Source organism: Haemorhous mexicanus, chromosome 2, assembly GCF_027477595.1.
Source record: "Haemorhous mexicanus isolate bHaeMex1 chromosome 2, bHaeMex1.pri, whole genome shotgun sequence".
Taxonomy (NCBI): domain Eukaryota; kingdom Metazoa; phylum Chordata; class Aves; order Passeriformes; family Fringillidae; genus Haemorhous; species Haemorhous mexicanus.
Window position 1 is genome coordinate 90,869,274 of NC_082342.1, and position 17,751 is coordinate 90,887,024.

The 17,751-nt window shown below is 36.3% G+C and overlaps 1 protein-coding gene across 11 annotated transcripts in view; it reads left to right on the forward strand.

Moving 5' to 3' along the window:
* Positions 1–16,120, forward strand: part of UBE3A (ubiquitin protein ligase E3A) — a 52,324-nt gene extending 36,204 nt beyond the window's left edge. For all 11 annotated transcript variants that reach the window (XM_059839456.1, XM_059839454.1, XM_059839451.1 and 8 more), the window contains 7 exons: positions 7,628–7,772; positions 11,333–11,538; positions 13,686–13,850; positions 14,228–14,383; positions 14,478–14,551; positions 15,021–15,164; positions 15,383–16,120. In XM_059839456.1, coding sequence (XP_059695439.1) covers positions 7,628–7,772; positions 11,333–11,538; positions 13,686–13,850; positions 14,228–14,383; positions 14,478–14,551; positions 15,021–15,164; positions 15,383–15,503 — 1,011 coding nt within the window. In that variant the 3' untranslated portion in view covers positions 15,504–16,120. The remainder of the gene's footprint in view (positions 1–7,627; positions 7,773–11,332; positions 11,539–13,685; positions 13,851–14,227; positions 14,384–14,477; positions 14,552–15,020; positions 15,165–15,382) is intronic.
* The last annotated feature ends 1,631 nt before the right edge of the window (positions 16,121–17,751 follow it).

The window sequence follows — 17,751 nt, forward strand, 5'->3', positions numbered from 1 at the left end:
ACTGTCCTGAATGGTCTTCTGATGGTAGGGATTTTCAGATGGAAGTCAGAATTAAAACATTTTAGTTTTGTACTCTTCTTGTGGACTTAGAAATTTCTAGAAATAAAGCATTATTTTAATTTGGTGCAAATACTGATACAACTGAGAAAAGAAGACAGACCTGTTAATACCAAAGCAGTGCGAGAGCAACCTGTTTCTAAATCTGCTGACTTCTTTAATTAAAACTTAATCCCATTTTTTCATGCATTTTTAAAAGAGGGGACTCATACAGGATACAAACTATTTTACAGTAAATAGGTCCGTATAGGAACCTTAATAAGTTCTTAATTTCAGGACCCTTCCTTTTTTTTTTTTTTTTGTTAAAGCTGGTAATTTTCAAAAACTCATTTTCCTGCATTCTTCTATTAAAGCACAAGCTTTGCAATTTTTTTAATTTACCAATGGCTTTAAAAGTTGTTACTGAAGACCTAGAGAGGTGTTTAGAGAGGGTTTGGGCAAATTAACTCATTCTGCCTCTCAACCCAGCTGTTATTTGTACTTAAATTGGATGACTGTAATTGCCAGTGAAAGTCAATTTTGAGAACCCTAAATGACCTCCTACCTTGATTTTTTTTTGTATGCCTAGGAATTTCCAGCTGAGTTAGGTGCTTTATGGGAATTGCTGATATGATTTGTCAGGGAAAACATTTGTCTTCAGTACCAAAAGAAAAAATTAAATTGCAGTCCAGAAGTGGGTGCTGTCTGTAAACTCAACTTTATATTAGGCAAATAAATATAAAAATACTGTGTACCAGTTTTTTTTATTTAAGAATACTCTTTATAATTTGTCTGCCTATCAGACTTACAGTTGTGACCAGTTACATTTTGTCATATTACCGTAATAGAGTTGATTCCTTGAATGTTCAGCTTTGGACACATAAATACTCGAAAAAAGGGAGGGATAATTCTTTCTCTTTGGGAAATGAAGAGGTAAAAGCATAAAAGCTAGTTTTAGGATGTTCTTTTAATGTCAATTTCAGCAGAGCAAAAGCAAACCTTACTCTTTATCCAATAATAAGGAAAATCCTTAAATATGAGAAAAGGCATTCTTTTACATAGTACTTGTTGTAGAAGTTGAAATCTTTGAGGACAACAAAATATGTTTAGGTTAAAAAGCTTGTGGGCAACATCAAGTTGCAGCAGGGGCGTAGCAGTCACTGCTGTGCATATTCTTGGCCTGTAGGAAATTTAGGAAATTTAAATTAGGTTAAGCTCAAACATACTAATCTAAGTTATGATGCACTTGCAGCATCCCTTGCTCAGCCTAGCAGCCCGACTTACGTGCCTGGGCAGTTGCCATGGATCCTCCTATGGCTGTTAATTTAAGCTGTCAGAGAATGCTAAATTACGGTGACCTGGTTGTCAGAGCCACGAGGAAAGTAAGGATTTTATACTGTTTATTTGGGGACAGAAAATAAAGGGAAAAGATAAAATTGTTCTAAATTCAGGTAGTCTGAACTAAACTGTAGTGGTAGCCAAAAAGACCAAGTACAGCCCAGGCATTTCTCAGAAGTGGAAAATAGATTATATTCAGTAAAATGGAGATGAACACAGAGGTGCCATCCAGAGTGAAGGAAGAGAGTGTGTGCTGTTTCAAAGAGATGTTACAAAGTACCTGTTGTGTCATGATGTGGAAGTAGGGAAAATCTTATTGTATTGTATGAAGTGGGTACAGAATCCACCTTTTAACTACTGATGAGTTTTAACTGATGATACAAAGTATCATTGCTCAGTGAATATATTTTAAATATTCCCCCGGAAGTGTTAGTGAATGGAATGCTCTAATCATGCTGTTGGCCACAGTGTTCTATTCTCTTTCGTTTGTTTCTTCTCATTTTAATATCAGAAAAGATGCAGTAGAAATACATTTGGAAAGCTCAGAGTCTCTTCAAAGAAACTCAAAAGTCCCCTTAAGGGTAAAAACAATGATGGAGAGAACATAAAAGATGAAGGGAGAAGTTGAATGAGTAAAACTGTTTTTTACAACTGGTAGCCCCTAGTTTTATTATCGGGAATCAGGCTTAACATAAGCAAAATGGCATTTTGTTTTCCACACTGTGTACCTCAAGAGGGTGGGTGTCTTTGCCTGGGACCTGTAACTCTTTGTGAAAGAAAGATCCATCAAAAGCTAATGGACATTACGGGCATTTTGGTGTGAGCCACACACAAACCTCAGGAAATCTCTAAGCTGCAATTCTGCTGGTAGCTGGGAAGTTATTCTGGGGGAGGTGCTGCTCCACACTGTTGTCTTTTGTCAGAAAGTGCCTATCTGTTCAAGAATTGCATGCTGTTGTTACTGGGAGTCTTTGTAATTGGTTCAGAAGTGATTTTAGTAATTTCCACAATTACTTCCTAATTGTCTGAAATGGCTCTGGAGGACTCTCTTCAGTCTTATGTCCTAAGCCTTAAAACAGTTTGCTCTCTCTCTAATGGGAATCTAAGATGGGTACCATGAGCTTCTGTAGCAGTACTGACAGCATCAAATCTAAGTGAAAGCTGCACTGGATTACTTTGCATCAGGGATGGCTGCTGTTTTGGGTGTACAGTACTGAACTTAGGAAGAGTCTCACTGAAAAATACCAGAAAGATCTTTCAAAGATAATAGTATTCATTAGTGAAAGTTTGTTCTTATGTTTGTTCAGTGACAAAATGTTTCTGAACATGCTAATATACAGATAATTAATTATGAGTACCAACATATTTGCCCTCAAATTTCACATTTTTGAACTTCAGAGATTTGGATATTTACAGATTTTCCTCCTACCAATACTTAATATTTTAGTTTTTATAATTCAATATGTATGTATTCTCACTTCTTGGATTTCAGTAAGGCAAATATGAACACTGGTAAGTGATTTTTTTTTTGTTACTGTTAACAATGTAGGACTTTTTCCCTTTTACTAAGAATTTGAAGCAATACTTTTTAAATACCTTGAAGGTATTATCTTGTTTAAAGTTGCTTATTGAGAGAATCTTAGTTCCCTAAAACACATACATCTAAGGAAATATTTTATTTACAAATTCCTTGTTCAGTTTCTTTGCATATATGAAACTTGGCTCAGAAACTTATTTTTCCTTTTTTATTGGAAATTATTTAATGAAACATCTTTCTTTGTAGTATATACTTATTGTGTACTTACTTGTATGCATGTTAGTCTGAAAAGTCACCTGGGGACAAAGGTGGGATGTTAGAATTTTAAACACTTTAGTCCCCACTTTTTTTAAGGAAGTCTGGTATTTGGGACTTGGTAGCTCAGTTTGCAGTTCCTGAAGGTAGTTAGCATGCCTTTTACTGTCTAGCAGATTTAATAGGTAAGCTGCACTGCTGAGTCATGTGTGGTAGTAATGAAAGGAAATACCTCTTTAAATCCTCTCTTTTGCCTTTTCATTCCCCAAGAACTATTTCTTTCATCCCCTTCTTTGGAGTTTACTTTTCCCCCACCCCCTTGGCCCAGGTTAAATGTGGCATTCTTCTCAGGTAGCAGTAATTTAAAGGGTGTGAATTATGGCACACAACTTCTGCAAGTGAAAACGTGGTGGATTCCTTCAGCAGAATCAGGCTTGTACTTGGATTGCAAATTAGAAACTCACTCTGACAAATTCCACATGGAATGCAGACATCTACTGGGCAGCAACCCTTTCCTGCTTGTAAATGTCTCTGCTGAGTGCATTCATGACCAAAACTCTTCTGTGGCACCTGAACCCAGTAGGCAGATTGTCTCCTGTATTAGCAGCAAAGTACTTCAGGAGATTTGATGTTGTTTCAGACCACGTGTAAATTTGTGGGTTCAGGTGAAAATGTCAGTCCTGGTATGCATTGGTTGGGTGCAGAGCACGTGACTGTTGATGTGTGCAGCCTCCAAATGCATGAACTGTAAAAAAAAAACCAGCTGGAGCAAAGGCTGCTTCATCACTGTAACTTACTTTCCATGCCAGTTTTTTAGAAAAGTGTGTTAACCGATTTATGTCATGATGTGTCACTGGTACTTTCAAGGTTAAATTAGCTGTGTTCTGTCATTTTTCTGTCTAGTGTGGAAAGCATTCCTGTCTCCGCCTTAAAGAGAACCTTTATGTTATGATAAAACTTAAGGTGGTTTGTGATCATTTTTAACTGAATAGAAATTAGTTCAGTTGCTATCAATTTTAAGCAGGTTGCCAAACACTAGTGTTACATTAAGATTTGAAATATTGTCATATTTCGGTCATTCAGTGAACATTCCTGTCTTTCAGGAAAGCAGTGTTATTCTGTAAACAAAGTAAATCACACAATGTCTGAAGTTGTGGAAATCGTTGTTTTTCAGCAAACAAAATACAGATACTCTTTTTGATGTCATCTCTCAGCTTTCAGCATTTCAGTTCATACGTTCTTCTGCTGCTTTAGACATTTTTAGGAATTTTAGGAAGTCCCTGCTTTTTAGGAAGTCCTGGAAAACGTAATGATTATTTCAATGACATGGCCAGTCAAACTATCATGACAGAAAACAACTTCTAAAACTTCAGTAATTCATACAGATGGATTGTGTTTCCCTAGCAGCATCTGTGTTGACAATGTTGAGACAGCTGTGATTATTAAAAACAAACAAAGGCAGGCCCCAAAAAACCTAAGAACCAGACAGCAATAACTGAAGTTCATACTTTCCTCCTAAGGAAACACTGCTGCAGTTCTACTTAAATTCAGTGCCTCCTTACAGTTGTGTTTGCTGCTCTTGCCCACTGCATTTGATTTTTAGTGTGAAGCATCAGTGTTGACACAGATACTCAAAGGAGCAGCTAAACCCAGAACTTTGAGTTGAGCAGCTTAGCAGCATTTTCCTGCTTATAGAATCTACTTCAAGGAGCATCAGGCTTTGCTCAAAATACTGGATTTTTGATAATCCTTTTTCTGACTCCCTTGCAGACATCCAGTGCACTGTTCTAATCTGCCTAGCCAGTATTGCTCAACTATGACTGTTTCCTTCCTCTTTTTTTAGGCTTTTCTTTTTCAGCCAAAAAATAATTTTGAAATTTCTTTAACTGCTCTATATGTATAAGTACGAATTTATATAAATTTGAACCTTCCTTAGTGCATTTCCATGACACAATAGAATCTTCACGCTATAACATAGGGTTACTGTCCCAGAAGAAGTGCAGAGACAGCATATGCTTTCTCAGAACTCATGAAAATTCATAAATCATGCAATATATTAAATTACTGGTGGTAAAGACTACAAAGCCAACAAAGCCATGAGTGGGAAAAAAAAAAACCACAGCTTTATTGCTGTTGGTTGTAAGTGGAAGGGATCCAAATAAGAGAATTTCTGTCTGTCCAGCTTGAACATTTAAGCTGTATTTACAGTTTTAAATTAAATGCCAGTTCTGTTTTTCAACAGTTGCAGGTTTTACTTGGAACATGGATTAAGCTCTATTGTTGTCCTAGGAAAAGAATTTTTTATACAAATGGCTTAGGTGGTACATAACTAAGTGTTTCTGAAAATGTTATAGTTTGCTGATTGAAAAATAGATTAATCTCACTTACTGTCACTCTTGGGGTCTTCATAGCTTGCCTTTGTGGTTTTTTAACGGAGATTTATCTGCTATGAAGTTACACTCCCTCTCTTTCCAAATTTAGTTATCAGTATCAGGTAGTGGAATTTTTTCTCCACGTTTTCCTTTTGCATGGGGTGCCACAAAGTCTTCAAGCCCATTATGATAACCCCCCAAACTCTGTAGCATCCTGCCCTGCTGCGCTGCTTGGATCATGTCTGGCTGACTTGGCAGTTAGAAGGAGAAAATGTGTCTTGCTGGTGGTGTGACTTTGTGAGTCCATAGTGTCCTTGCTGCTACCTTCACCTTTTCTGTTCTGTTCCTTTTTTACTTTACACTTCTGTAGTAAAATTCTGGGCTGTGAAGAGCATTAACATGTGTGGATAAGGTAGGGGAGTGAAATAAAAAGTAAGGTTTGGCCTGTTAAGGACACCTGCTAGTAAGTACAATTTGTAGTAGCCCACATCAGAAGCAAATCTCACAGGTAATGTGATCTTGGCAGACGAGTATACATGTCCATCTGTGCCTTAATTTACTGCTGTTGAGTTTTCTTTGCCACATAGGTATGTTTAGGCTAATTGTGCTGCATATGTGTAACCAGTGTGGTTATGCTTTTAAGTAGCATATTTCTTATCAGCTGCAAAATATTCCTGCTTAACTTCTGATTTACTGGAAGGATACATTTTTGGTGTAAGCAAGTGAAGGACCTGGCAATGTGCACTCACAGCCTAGAAATCCAGCCATATCCTGGGCTGCATCAAAAGCAGCATGGCCAGCAGGTCAAGAGAGGTGACTGTTCCCTTCTACTCTATCCTTGTGAGACTCCCCTCTGGAGTGCTGCATCCAGCTCTGGGTCCCCAGCATAAGGAGGATGTGGACCTGTTGGTTTGAGTCCAGAGGAGGGATGCAAAAATGATCAGAGGGCTAGAGCATCTCTCCTATAAAGACAGGCTGGGAGAGTTGGGTTTGCTCAGCCAAAGAGAAGGCTCCTGGGAGACCATATAGAAACTTTCAGCACCTAAAGGGGGCTGCTGAGAACTTGAGAGGAAGTTTTTTACAAAGGCATGTAGTGATGGGACAATGGCAAATGACCTCATATGATAGAGGAGAGGTTTAGATTAGATATTCAGAAGAAATTCTTTGCTGTGTAAGTGGTGAGCACTGCAGCAGTTTGCCCAAGAAAGCTGGCAATGTCCCATCCCTGGAACTATTGAAAGCCATGCTAGATGGGCCTTTGAGCAAGCTGATTTTCTGGAATGTTTCCCAGCCCATGGCAGAAGGGTTTGGAACTAGATGATCTTTCCAGGTCCCTTCCAACCCAAACTATTTTGTGATTCTGTGGCCTCTAATGGCATTCAAATAGACTTGAAACCCTTGAAAAATGTCAGACTTTCTATTTGGTTTTAAATGAATTTTCACTTTCACAGCAGCAGTGCAGTCGATCTGTTTAAAGGCACTGAAGAAATAAGAGCAAGAGAGTTTTGAGACTTCATTAGGATCAAGAAGAGGGAATTGATTTGACTGTAATACTAGTGTCTTTTTTGTTCTTAGGTTTTTTCCCCCAGCTCTTTGTTTGAGAGATGCAAGTACTTATCAAAGCCTTGTTTTCTGTCTTCCCCTCTGAAAACACATCTGTGTAATCCCTTCACAAAGCTGTTTATTGTCAAACACGTAGATCATATTGCAGAATCTTCATTGTCAGATGAATTTAATTATCCCAGTAATACATCTTGTTTTCTTCCTTTTTCTGTGAATTGTTTGCAACACAATGATAACTTATTTTAAATAAGTGCTTAAAAGAATAGAAATAGAGAATGCTAACAGCCAGTGAGCTTTAATGGGCTGACAGATTAGTTCTGTGGCAAGTTTCTTGCTGTTTATCCCCAGATTGTAAAACATGTTTAGAGTAGTTTAGGGTTACTATTGATTTCTCTTATTTTACTGTTGTGATTTGTGCTCACTTTCTTCTTAAATTTGGAGAGTACTTTTGGTTTCATTATTTGTTACTAAACTATTGTAGTAAACAGATTTGCTAATGAAACATTTCTATCTCTTCACTCAATAGCTAGAGATGATTGCCATGGAAAATCCTGCAGACTTGAAGAAGCAATTGTATGTTGAATTTGAAGGAGAGCAAGGGGTAGATGAAGGAGGTGTTTCCAAAGAATTTTTTCAACTTGTTGTGGAAGAAATCTTCAATCCAGATATCGGTATGTGTTCTAATAATTTTCTGATTTAACAGATTTTTCTCACAAAATGTTGGCCTGGATGATCTTCTGAACTGGATTGTTCTATGTTTATGCTTTTTATATCTGCTGCTGCTTCTCTCTGAAGCTCTCCAGGTTCATTGATGGTCAGCAGAGTATTTGCCAGACATTGAGGCTCACTGTATTGCCAGCAGACATCCTCCTGGAGGAGAAATGATGGAAGGAGTAACTGTGTATAGTTAATGAAAACCATCATTACTTGTTTGGATACAGATCAGTAGTACAGGGTTTCTTTGCTGGGTTCCTTTGTTTGTTCTCTCGCTTTGCTTTGTAATTAGCTTCTAGAATTAGTAATCAGACCAAAGAGGAAGAGCTTCTGCAATAAAGCAAGAGTTGAACCATGGGAGTTTTTGAGTTACTTCCTCCACTTCCTCCAGCTTAATAAATCTGATAGTCTCAGTTCTGCAGATCCAAAGTGTCACAGCAGTGTCAAATTTGATTGTAGTTAAAGAACCAAGAGTAATTTGATATACTGGAGCCAAAATTTTACATTTGTGTTTCGGCAGTCATACTTCCATCATATTCTTTTTCCCCTTGCTCCCTGCACCAATCATTTATACAAGGACATGCTTCTTTTAGTGTGCAACTTGTCTGCTACACTGAAAAGATGAAAATGTTATAAAATTATAGTACTTCATGTTAAAATAGAAATGAGACCTGCCAGGTTCCTATACTAATTTTGCATTTTATGTAAAACATGATCTTACATTGTATTTCCTGTAATGGGTTCCATTAAAGAAGCCTAACAGCTCATGGCTGGTAATTTGGTTTCGCTGGACTATTTTAAAAGATAAAGCTGCTGTTCTTGGTTTTGTAGCTTAGAAAATTGATTAAAATACATAGATATCTATTTTGACTGGGTTAGAAAGGAGGTATCAGTATCAAGTACTGAATCAGTAGCAAAATTCTGAACCTTGGCACTTGCTCTTCACCATATGCAAGGCAGTTCTTATAACAAGTGGTACAGAATCATAGACAAGTCTTACTCTATCTGAAAAATATTAACTTAGAGATTTGTAATCTGAATTAGCTTACTTTGAAGTATGGCAAAATAAAGAACTTTCAGTACTTTGATGAAATTTTATTTTCAATGCAAAATAAATACATTTTCAACTTGAGTTTATCTAAACAGAAGTTGTGTGGGTGTATTGAAATACTCTTTTATTTAGTAGTGCTAAAGTGTGCTTAAGCTAAGATCCAAGTAGTGTATATATACTCCTTGCATTTAAAGGTAGGTGATATATCAAAATTGTACGCATGTGTTAAGTGTGACTTCTGTATTAAAAATGTAAAAAGGTATGCACATATTTTGTATTCATAGTAATTCTGGGGGAGGAAAAGCTTTTTAGTGGCTTTTGGCATAAATGTGTAAAAGCAGAAAATGTAGCTTGCATTCACTTTGTGTATGGATATATATATATATGTATATATATGCATTGCAGTATAGCTGTTCATGTATGCACCAGATACACCACGTATAACTTTTGTTGATTTATAAATGCCTTCTTTACCTGAGAAAACAGAGGAGATCCTTTAAGTGGAATTTAAAATGTCTGTCTTCAATAGGTATATTTGGAGAGATGTATATTGTTATTATAGTTTCTTTGACTTTTTGAGTATTTTGATATTAACCTACCTTAAAATTTTACTCAAAGGAGGCAAGAACTCAGAAAAATACTCGTAAAGATATTCCATGATAAAGGAATAAGTGATAACTTCATATAACTTAAAGGACAATTGGTTTTGCTTTCTTGCAGATTCCAGTTTCTTCTGGTGTTTCATTATGATTTTAATGTACTGTAGTCTTAATTTTGGTAAGGGATGTAAAATACTGTATTACACCTTAAAGTGTTTCCAGATGTGGATCTGAGTAAACTGTTGATGCTTCATTATTAGACATTTGCTGGAGTTGTTGGTTTTGACAGTTTAACTTTTCCATCATATTCCAAAAAGTTCAAATCATTGCTTTACATACCAGTAATCCTGAAGTTACTTCAGTCAGTTCAGAAAATGGCATACAGGATTCTAGATAATATTTGGCCTATATATGCCTGAGTTGGTCATCCATTTCTGTTTTGCAGTTGCCTTATCTGATGGGTTAGTCTGTTATTTGTGTGCTCCCCTAATGACTGACCCAGCCCATGTCACTTACTGAGATACATAATCCATTCTGAGGAATAGCCAGAGTCTTTGAATGAGCTTGCAGTTTATTGCCTTTCATGGAATGAGGAAAGAGTCTTTATCTCTTGGCTGAAGATAATATTTTCAGTCTTCAGAGTAATTTTGTGTTCATGTGGCTTTGTAATCAACTTGTACATCTGCATAGGTTGTAAACAAATATCTTTTAAGAGCTGACAAGATAAATCCTTGTGGCAAATGTAGTTGAAATTCTTCACGTGGATCTGACGGTGTGTTGAGAATAAGGACCCTGGGGCAGTTTTTCTTAGGCTCTGCTGGAAAATAGTGACAGCTGTACAAGCAACAGGTGATTTGGACTGTGCCTGTCCAGGGTGGTCTCTCTCTCACCCTAAGTCTATAGGGTTTGCATTTATTTTGTTTCAGTATCTAGTCAGGTAAGCAATGTATTTTATTGTGGACGTTGTTTATATATAAATAATATTTATGTAAATAATTTATAGCCTATGCACTCCAGTTTCATAAACAAGAGCTATCTCATGTCTTGCTACAGCCAAAAGGGTAAGGAACTCTGCCTGTGTCTTGTCTTCACATTTTCTCCCTGCAGCTTCTGGCATGTGCCAGTTCAACTGTTTGTTGAAGGCTTCAGTGCTCAGCTCATGAGCTGGGCAGGAAATTGGTCTCCTGAAATACTGAACTGAATGAGAGACGCAAAACCACTCTCTTTAGACAGTGACAAGCTGGTAAAATTGCAACCCTTTCTATGAGATCATGGTCCATTTTCCCCTCAAGATGTTTTTAATAGCTGCAGTAACAATGGTCCTTGAAACAAGCAAACAAATCTGTTGGGCATCTAACTCTAAAATCATGGGCGATGGTCAATCCCTGCTCCATCATCATAGATTCTAATTAAATAGTAGGGCTGCATCTAGTCCTGTTCCTTTGCTGGAACTGGCCTTTGAGGAAAGGCTGTCATTTCTTAATAATTAGAATCCTTTGGGATTGTTTCATCCACATGTTTTTGACTGTGTTCTTTTCTTGTACTGCTGTATTTATCAAAGTCAGAATCACTGTTATCAGTGTGCTGCTGGTTCCTCAGTAGAGGAGGGGATGAAAGCTTGTGTACATGCAGCTTCAGTGAGTGTTGCAGGATATTTTATCACAGGTCTCTTACACGCTTTTAGTGGTGATGTAACAGTGTTTTGAGCAGCTCCAGTTACCACAAGTAGTTTATCTTTGCCATTCAATTCAGTATAACGTTAAGTCAAATATTGCTTAAAGGCTAGTGCAAATGGGTTTATAATGGTATGTTTTATGTGCCATTCTTATTGAATTGTAACCATAATTGTTGGGGTTTTTTTTAACAGGGATGTTCACATATGATGAGTCTACAAAACTGTTTTGGTTTAATCCGTCCTCTTTTGAAACTGAGGGCCAGTTTACCCTGATTGGCATAGTACTGGGACTGGCTATTTACAACAACTGTATACTGGATGTACATTTCCCCATGGTTGTCTACAGGAAGCTAATGGGCAAAAAAGGAACTTTCCGTGATCTGGCAGACTCTCATCCTGTAAGTTTCTTATGTTCTTCAAGTTAAATAGTGCATTTTCCATGCAATAACTTAATCTATATTTCAATTAAACACAAGATCACTGTCAGAAGTGAAAGTGAAATAACTAGTGACTTGCATTACAAGTCTGTATTTGTTAAAATAAATTCATAAGCAAGAAAACTTGCTACATTTGGTTTGGAGGAGGCAAAATTGTAACATCAATGAATAGGGCTCAATATCAATAAAGCTTTATTTTTTTTGCTGTATAAACTCCCAAATGTTACTAAAAATTATTCAGCATAAACAAGCATGTCTCCTCCCAAAGAGACTTGTAAAATTTGGCTGTGTATAGCTACTTGTGTAAATAGTAAATTTCTACCCAAAAAAAGTGCAAGTAAGAATAAATATGCAAAGTTGTGATGTTCTTACTGGTTTTTGTCTAAAGCAAGAGACAAATGAGGCAGTTTATGAATATGCCTACAGTTAATGAATATCATATCAGAGGAGTGATCAGTGTCCATCTTTACACACCCATTCCCAGCCAGTGGCTGCACACAAGCACTGAGCTGTACATGTGCTTTATTAGATAGAGCACACAAGTGTGTGTGCAGGATGTCTTGACCCTGCTCCACCTGCAATCAGAGATCACCAGTGGCTTCCCCTCAGGTTGCTGGTAGGAGTTTTTAGCAAGCTTCATTTGGTTTTAAACAATGGGACACTTTCCTTTTATAAGCAGTTATACAAAGTCTTCATCTTTTCAAAAAAGATCAGTAAAATGATACTATCTAAAAAGAACTTGGCTTTCATGTTTGAAAATAAGTGTGTTTAATCAAAAAATATGTTACCTGGTCTGCTTTGGATGGCTACATACAATAACATGCCAGTTTTGACCAGTTTTTCTGTATAATGTTGAGAAATAGTGCCCTGAGTTTCCTCTAACTTTTATTACATACTCAGAACTTTTTGTGGCAAAAAAAAAGTGTATGTATGTCTATGGAACAGGACAGTCAGGGCATTTCCTAATTTTTCTCCCCTGTTCTTAGGTTTCTTCTCTAACACCTACGGTGATTTCTTTTAAAATAATCCTTTTTTAAGTCTTTCTATTCTCATATGACTTAAATTTTGGAGCTTCTGAAATCCAAAATGAAATTCACAGTAGTCAAGCCTCCCAGTGCTTTTTCTAATCCTGTAGAGCATGGAGAATAGGATGTTCACCAGCTCTCACCACTAATGGTCCCAGGTCCAGTGACTTTTCAGTGCAAGGTCCTTTTTAAAGGTCCTGTGGAAGAATCAAAAACACACAGTGAGAGGTTGAGGCTTACATATGAACTTGCATGTTTGAGTTAAAACATTGAGGGGAAGTTTATTTTTTCTACTTCACTATAAAAATACAGTTGCACACGGTTGTCACATCCACCTTCATTTTGTATTCTTTAGCCTCTATGCCTCTATTGCAGCCAGATAATTGTTCCTTTGCTGCATAGGCTTTGGTTTCCAAGAGAATCTTGGGCTTTTCCTAAGGTATAGCAGGAAGGAAAGCTGGTTGCTCCTTTGTATAGAGCAAACTTTTACAGGTAATTTCAGATTCCACTTGGTAAATTCTGATCAAACTTGTGATTTTTTATTTTTGGTTCATAAATGTCTTCTTAAAACTGCCCCATCTGTGTAGTTTTGGGATTACTTCCTAGTTGGTTTCAGTTTCAAATAAAAAGTGGAAGATAAAAGCCTGCTGTCTGAATTTTATCTGATATAAAATACTGGGGTTTCTTTGATTTTTAACTCATAAATGTTCCCCTTACTTGTGTAACATATTCTGGATGCCTAAAGTAAAAACATTCAAAAGACTTGAGATGTTATTAAAGGCTCTTAAACTGCAGGTTTGACCATTGCACTTTGGAAGATTGGTAGGTACCAAAAGGCTCTTTTAAGGAAGTCGCCAGTGATTATCATGTTTCTTTTTTACCTTAATATCTTCTGTTGTTTCTCTTTACAGATACTGAGCTTAATTAATAATTGTTTGGACTGCTGTGGGAGATTTTTAGGTGACTTTTGTCATAGAATATAACAACCCTTTTTTGAGGCGGGTGGTTTCATGTCTTCTTGTATTACTCAGTGGAATCTATCAAAGCTTATTTTTGACAGACATGTATTTCTTATTCTGTTAGGTTCTGTATCAGAGTTTGAGAGACTTACTGGAGTATGAAGGAAGTGTGGAAGATGATATGATGATAACGTTTCAAATATCTCACACGGATCTCTTTGGCAATCCAATGATGCATGATTTAAAGGAAAACGGTGATAAAATTCCTATTACAAATGAAAACAGAAAGGTACATTCAGCTTTTTAAACAGAATCTGGAGTTCTTTGATATACTGTATGTAGAGCTGTGTAGAACCCTACAAAGGTTTGGTTTCACTTATAATTTTTAAGTTTAAAAAGCTTTTAAAATTGCCATAGCACAGTGTGGTTGTAAACAGAAAAGGCTTCTATTAAAGAAAGCATTGATACATGGATACATAGCTTCTGGGTGGGATGTATGACCCCTATTTGAGACTTGTTATTTTGTGTTGCTGATTAAAAAATGAGCTCAGATAATTTGCATAGAATTACAGAATTATATGTATTTTGGGGTCTTGTATTTTTGGGAGGTACTTCAAGTGGCATGTGTTAAAACACTAAGGTTTTTTGGGGTGTATTTCCTTGCAGGAATTTGTCAATCTGTATGCTGACTATATACTCAATAAATCAGTAGAAAAGCAGTTCAAGGCCTTTCGGAGAGGATTCCACATGGTGACCAATGAATCTCCTTTGAAATATTTATTTAGACCAGAGGAAATTGAATTACTTATTTGCGGAAGTAGGGTAAGAATTTTAAATACACACTGGAGAGTGGAGCTTTTTTTTGATACTGAGTGTATAATTAGTGGTCATCTTTAAAAATATCATCTTCTTACAGAATTTAGATTTTCAAGCACTAGAAGAAACTACAGAATATGATGGTGGCTATACAAGAGACTCTCTTATTATTAGGTAATTTTTTCTAATTTTGTAAAGATAAAAAGCATTTCATCTGCTTGTTTCTTCATAATGATTTTAATACTGTAAGATTTAGTATTTTTGTAGTACTGGAGATGCAAATGTCTTATGTGTAATTTCACTTTTCTCAAGTATTGTCATTACAGAAGAGGAGATGGTATAAGCACTGTTGAATCAGTATAATTCCTTAGGAAACAGGAATAATAAAATAGCTGCAGGACACAGCCAAATTAATGTTTAAAGAGAGTTAAACTGTAGTGTTTAGTAATTTTTTTGATTTTTATTTCCAAATCTCATTTATTGGTAAATACATTCTGAGAGTTTTGTTTTATGAATGCAACTTGTAAACTTGATGTTGACTGATTAGAATTATTACACCTTCAAAGCTCAATTACTTTTGAAATTCTTATTTATACCAAAGAAAGTTTACAGTTTATTTACTTTTTAATTTCTTCTTTGATAGGGAATTCTGGGAAATAGTCCATTCATTTACAGATGAACAGAAAAGACTGTTCTTACAGTTTACAACAGGCACAGACAGAGCCCCTGTGGGAGGACTTGGAAAGTTAAAGATGATCATAGCCAAAAATGGCCCAGATACAGAGAGGTAAAAAAAAAAAAAAAAAAAAAATCTACATTTTGCTTGTTTTTTTATAAATGGAAGTGAATTATGTGCTTTTATATTATTAACCTATTTAAATCTGAAAGTTGAATCTATAAGAAAAGTTTATTTTCTTCAAATTCATTATTTTTCAACTTGTAAAATAGAGATGTATTTCTTTGGCATGTTCCAAGATCTGAATTCTTGTATTTTTTGTCCCACAGGTTACCTACATCTCACACATGCTTTAATGTACTTTTGCTTCCGGAGTACTCAAGCAAAGAAAAGCTTAAAGAAAGATTATTGAAGGCCATCACATATGCCAAAGGATTTGGCATGCTGTAATAAGTATAACAAAAGGGATTTAAAAATGATGGTGATGATGTCCCTGTCCAAAAAGGCCATAAGATAGTGAGCTACAGTAGTCACCTGTGTTTGTGCCTCCCTTCTTTACTGGGGACATTGGGCTGGAACAGCAGATTTCAGCTGCTTATATGAACAAAATCTTTATTTTTTCTTTTAGCGTGAAAGTGTTACATATTCTTTCACTTGTATGTACAGAGAGGTTTTCCTGAATATTTATTTTAAGGGTTAAATCACTTTTGCTTGTGTTTATTACTGCTTGAAGTTGAGCCTTTTTGAGTATTTACAAGAAAACAAACTGTACTCTCCCAAGGAAAATATTGCCATCATTTGTAGACCATGTAACCTTCAAGTATGTGCTATATTTTTGTCCCTGTATCTAATCAAATCAAGAACTGTACTTTTTGAAGAGTTTGCTTTTGAAACTTGAAGTCTTGAAAAACAGTGTGATGCAATTACTGCTGTTCTAGCCCCCAAAGAGTTTCTGTGCAAAATCTTAAGAATCAATAAAGATGGAAGGGAGAACTTGGAATGTTAAATTGCAGCCTTGAGAACTTTACTTTAGTCACAGCACAACAATTAAAATTCATTTCACTATATGTTGTCTTCACATGTCTTGTAATGAACTGTGGTTTTAATTAGGAAACATTTCTTAGCATATGAAAGGGTAGAAATTTTAGTTACTTTTTTTAAAAAAGAAGTTTACTGGGGAAAGTGCATTTTCAACTGAACAGCTTTAGAGTAGGGAGTGAAGTGTCTGGAAAAAAAGATAGGAAGTTTTTGCTATATTATAAACAAAGCATGTGGAAGTGCACTTAAAATGAAGTTCTATTCTTAATTGCCTATTATGTTGACATTTAAAATAGACAATCCAAAGTCTTCCCTACATGTTATGTCATCATTTATTTAATGAATCATTTTTCCTACCTATCAAGGCACATGATCAGTGTTGCACCATAGTCTAAAGGGATGGCTACTGTATTTTAATCTCATCTAACAATAAGCAAAATTGAACAATATTAAACGTGAGGCCTACTTCATGTTGTACACTTCCAACCATTAAATAAACTGTTAGAAAGTAAGTACTAAGGTTATGTTCATCTACTACATAAAGTATTCAGTAGGTTTTTAATTTAACTCTACAAATCATATCAGAAATAAATCCTTTACCTTTCTTAGTCTGTGTTTAATGTTAATTTCTCCTGTTGCAATATATGATGAAGGTATTCTGCATTTGTAAGTGCAGATGGAACTGGCATATCTCTTTTCCAATACAAGCTGCAGCGGGTGTGCAGAGCTGAGCTTGTGCCTTGACAATTGCTATAACTGGCTACTACCGATCCAACCCGTGACTGTGTGGAATTGGCATTGAAAGGCTTAGTTTTGAAATCATTGGAAAAAGAAAAGATGTCTTTCAGGACTATTTTAATAAATTCTTTCTAGTAATAGAAACAGACAACTGTTATGTAACTATGATGCTGAATAAAACAATGACCTTTTTTCACCATGGTTCAGTGAAAAAGAAAACAAGTTACTTTCTTACTTTGATAAATTAGATATTAAATGGTTTGATTAGACGTTGTTGTAGTACTGAATAATTTGAGGGTTGCAGGTACGGAAAGCTCTCCACAAGTGAACTGTAGTGATGTGGGGTCCAGCCATGTTCTCCTCTCAAATTCAAGCCAATGCCAGATGGCCCGGACACATGGGACTGAAACTTACTGGGGAGGGAAAGGTGCTGTCTTCTGGCCTGTGATCTCAGAGGTAGCCCTTAGGGCCTGCCCTCTTGTATGTCTACCTTGTTGTATGTCCCAGAGGAGGAAAACACAAGATACCCTACCTCACAGTGCAGAGTGGTTAACAACAGTGCCTGCTGAGTCCTTCGAGTTTGGAGCAACTCTTACTCATAGTGTGGGTGGTAAGAACATTTGCCAAGTGCCTTAAGGTTATTCACTGCAAGCATGAGCACATCATGATACTGCTGTGTGGTATGTACTGTGTTCACAGTCTGATGTGTTCAGCTCTATCCCTGTAACTCTTCTTACACTAATTTAGCTGTGGTTTGTGGTTGCACCCAGCTGACAGGTGTATGTGGTTCATGTTGGGAGTTTTTTTATATAGGTCTAAAAGCTGTGCAGACAGCATAACTGGATAGCAATACAAAATTCTCTTAATTGTTGACATTGTAAATATGCTCTTTCTGTTTTCCTTTAGCATTAAGATTAAAATA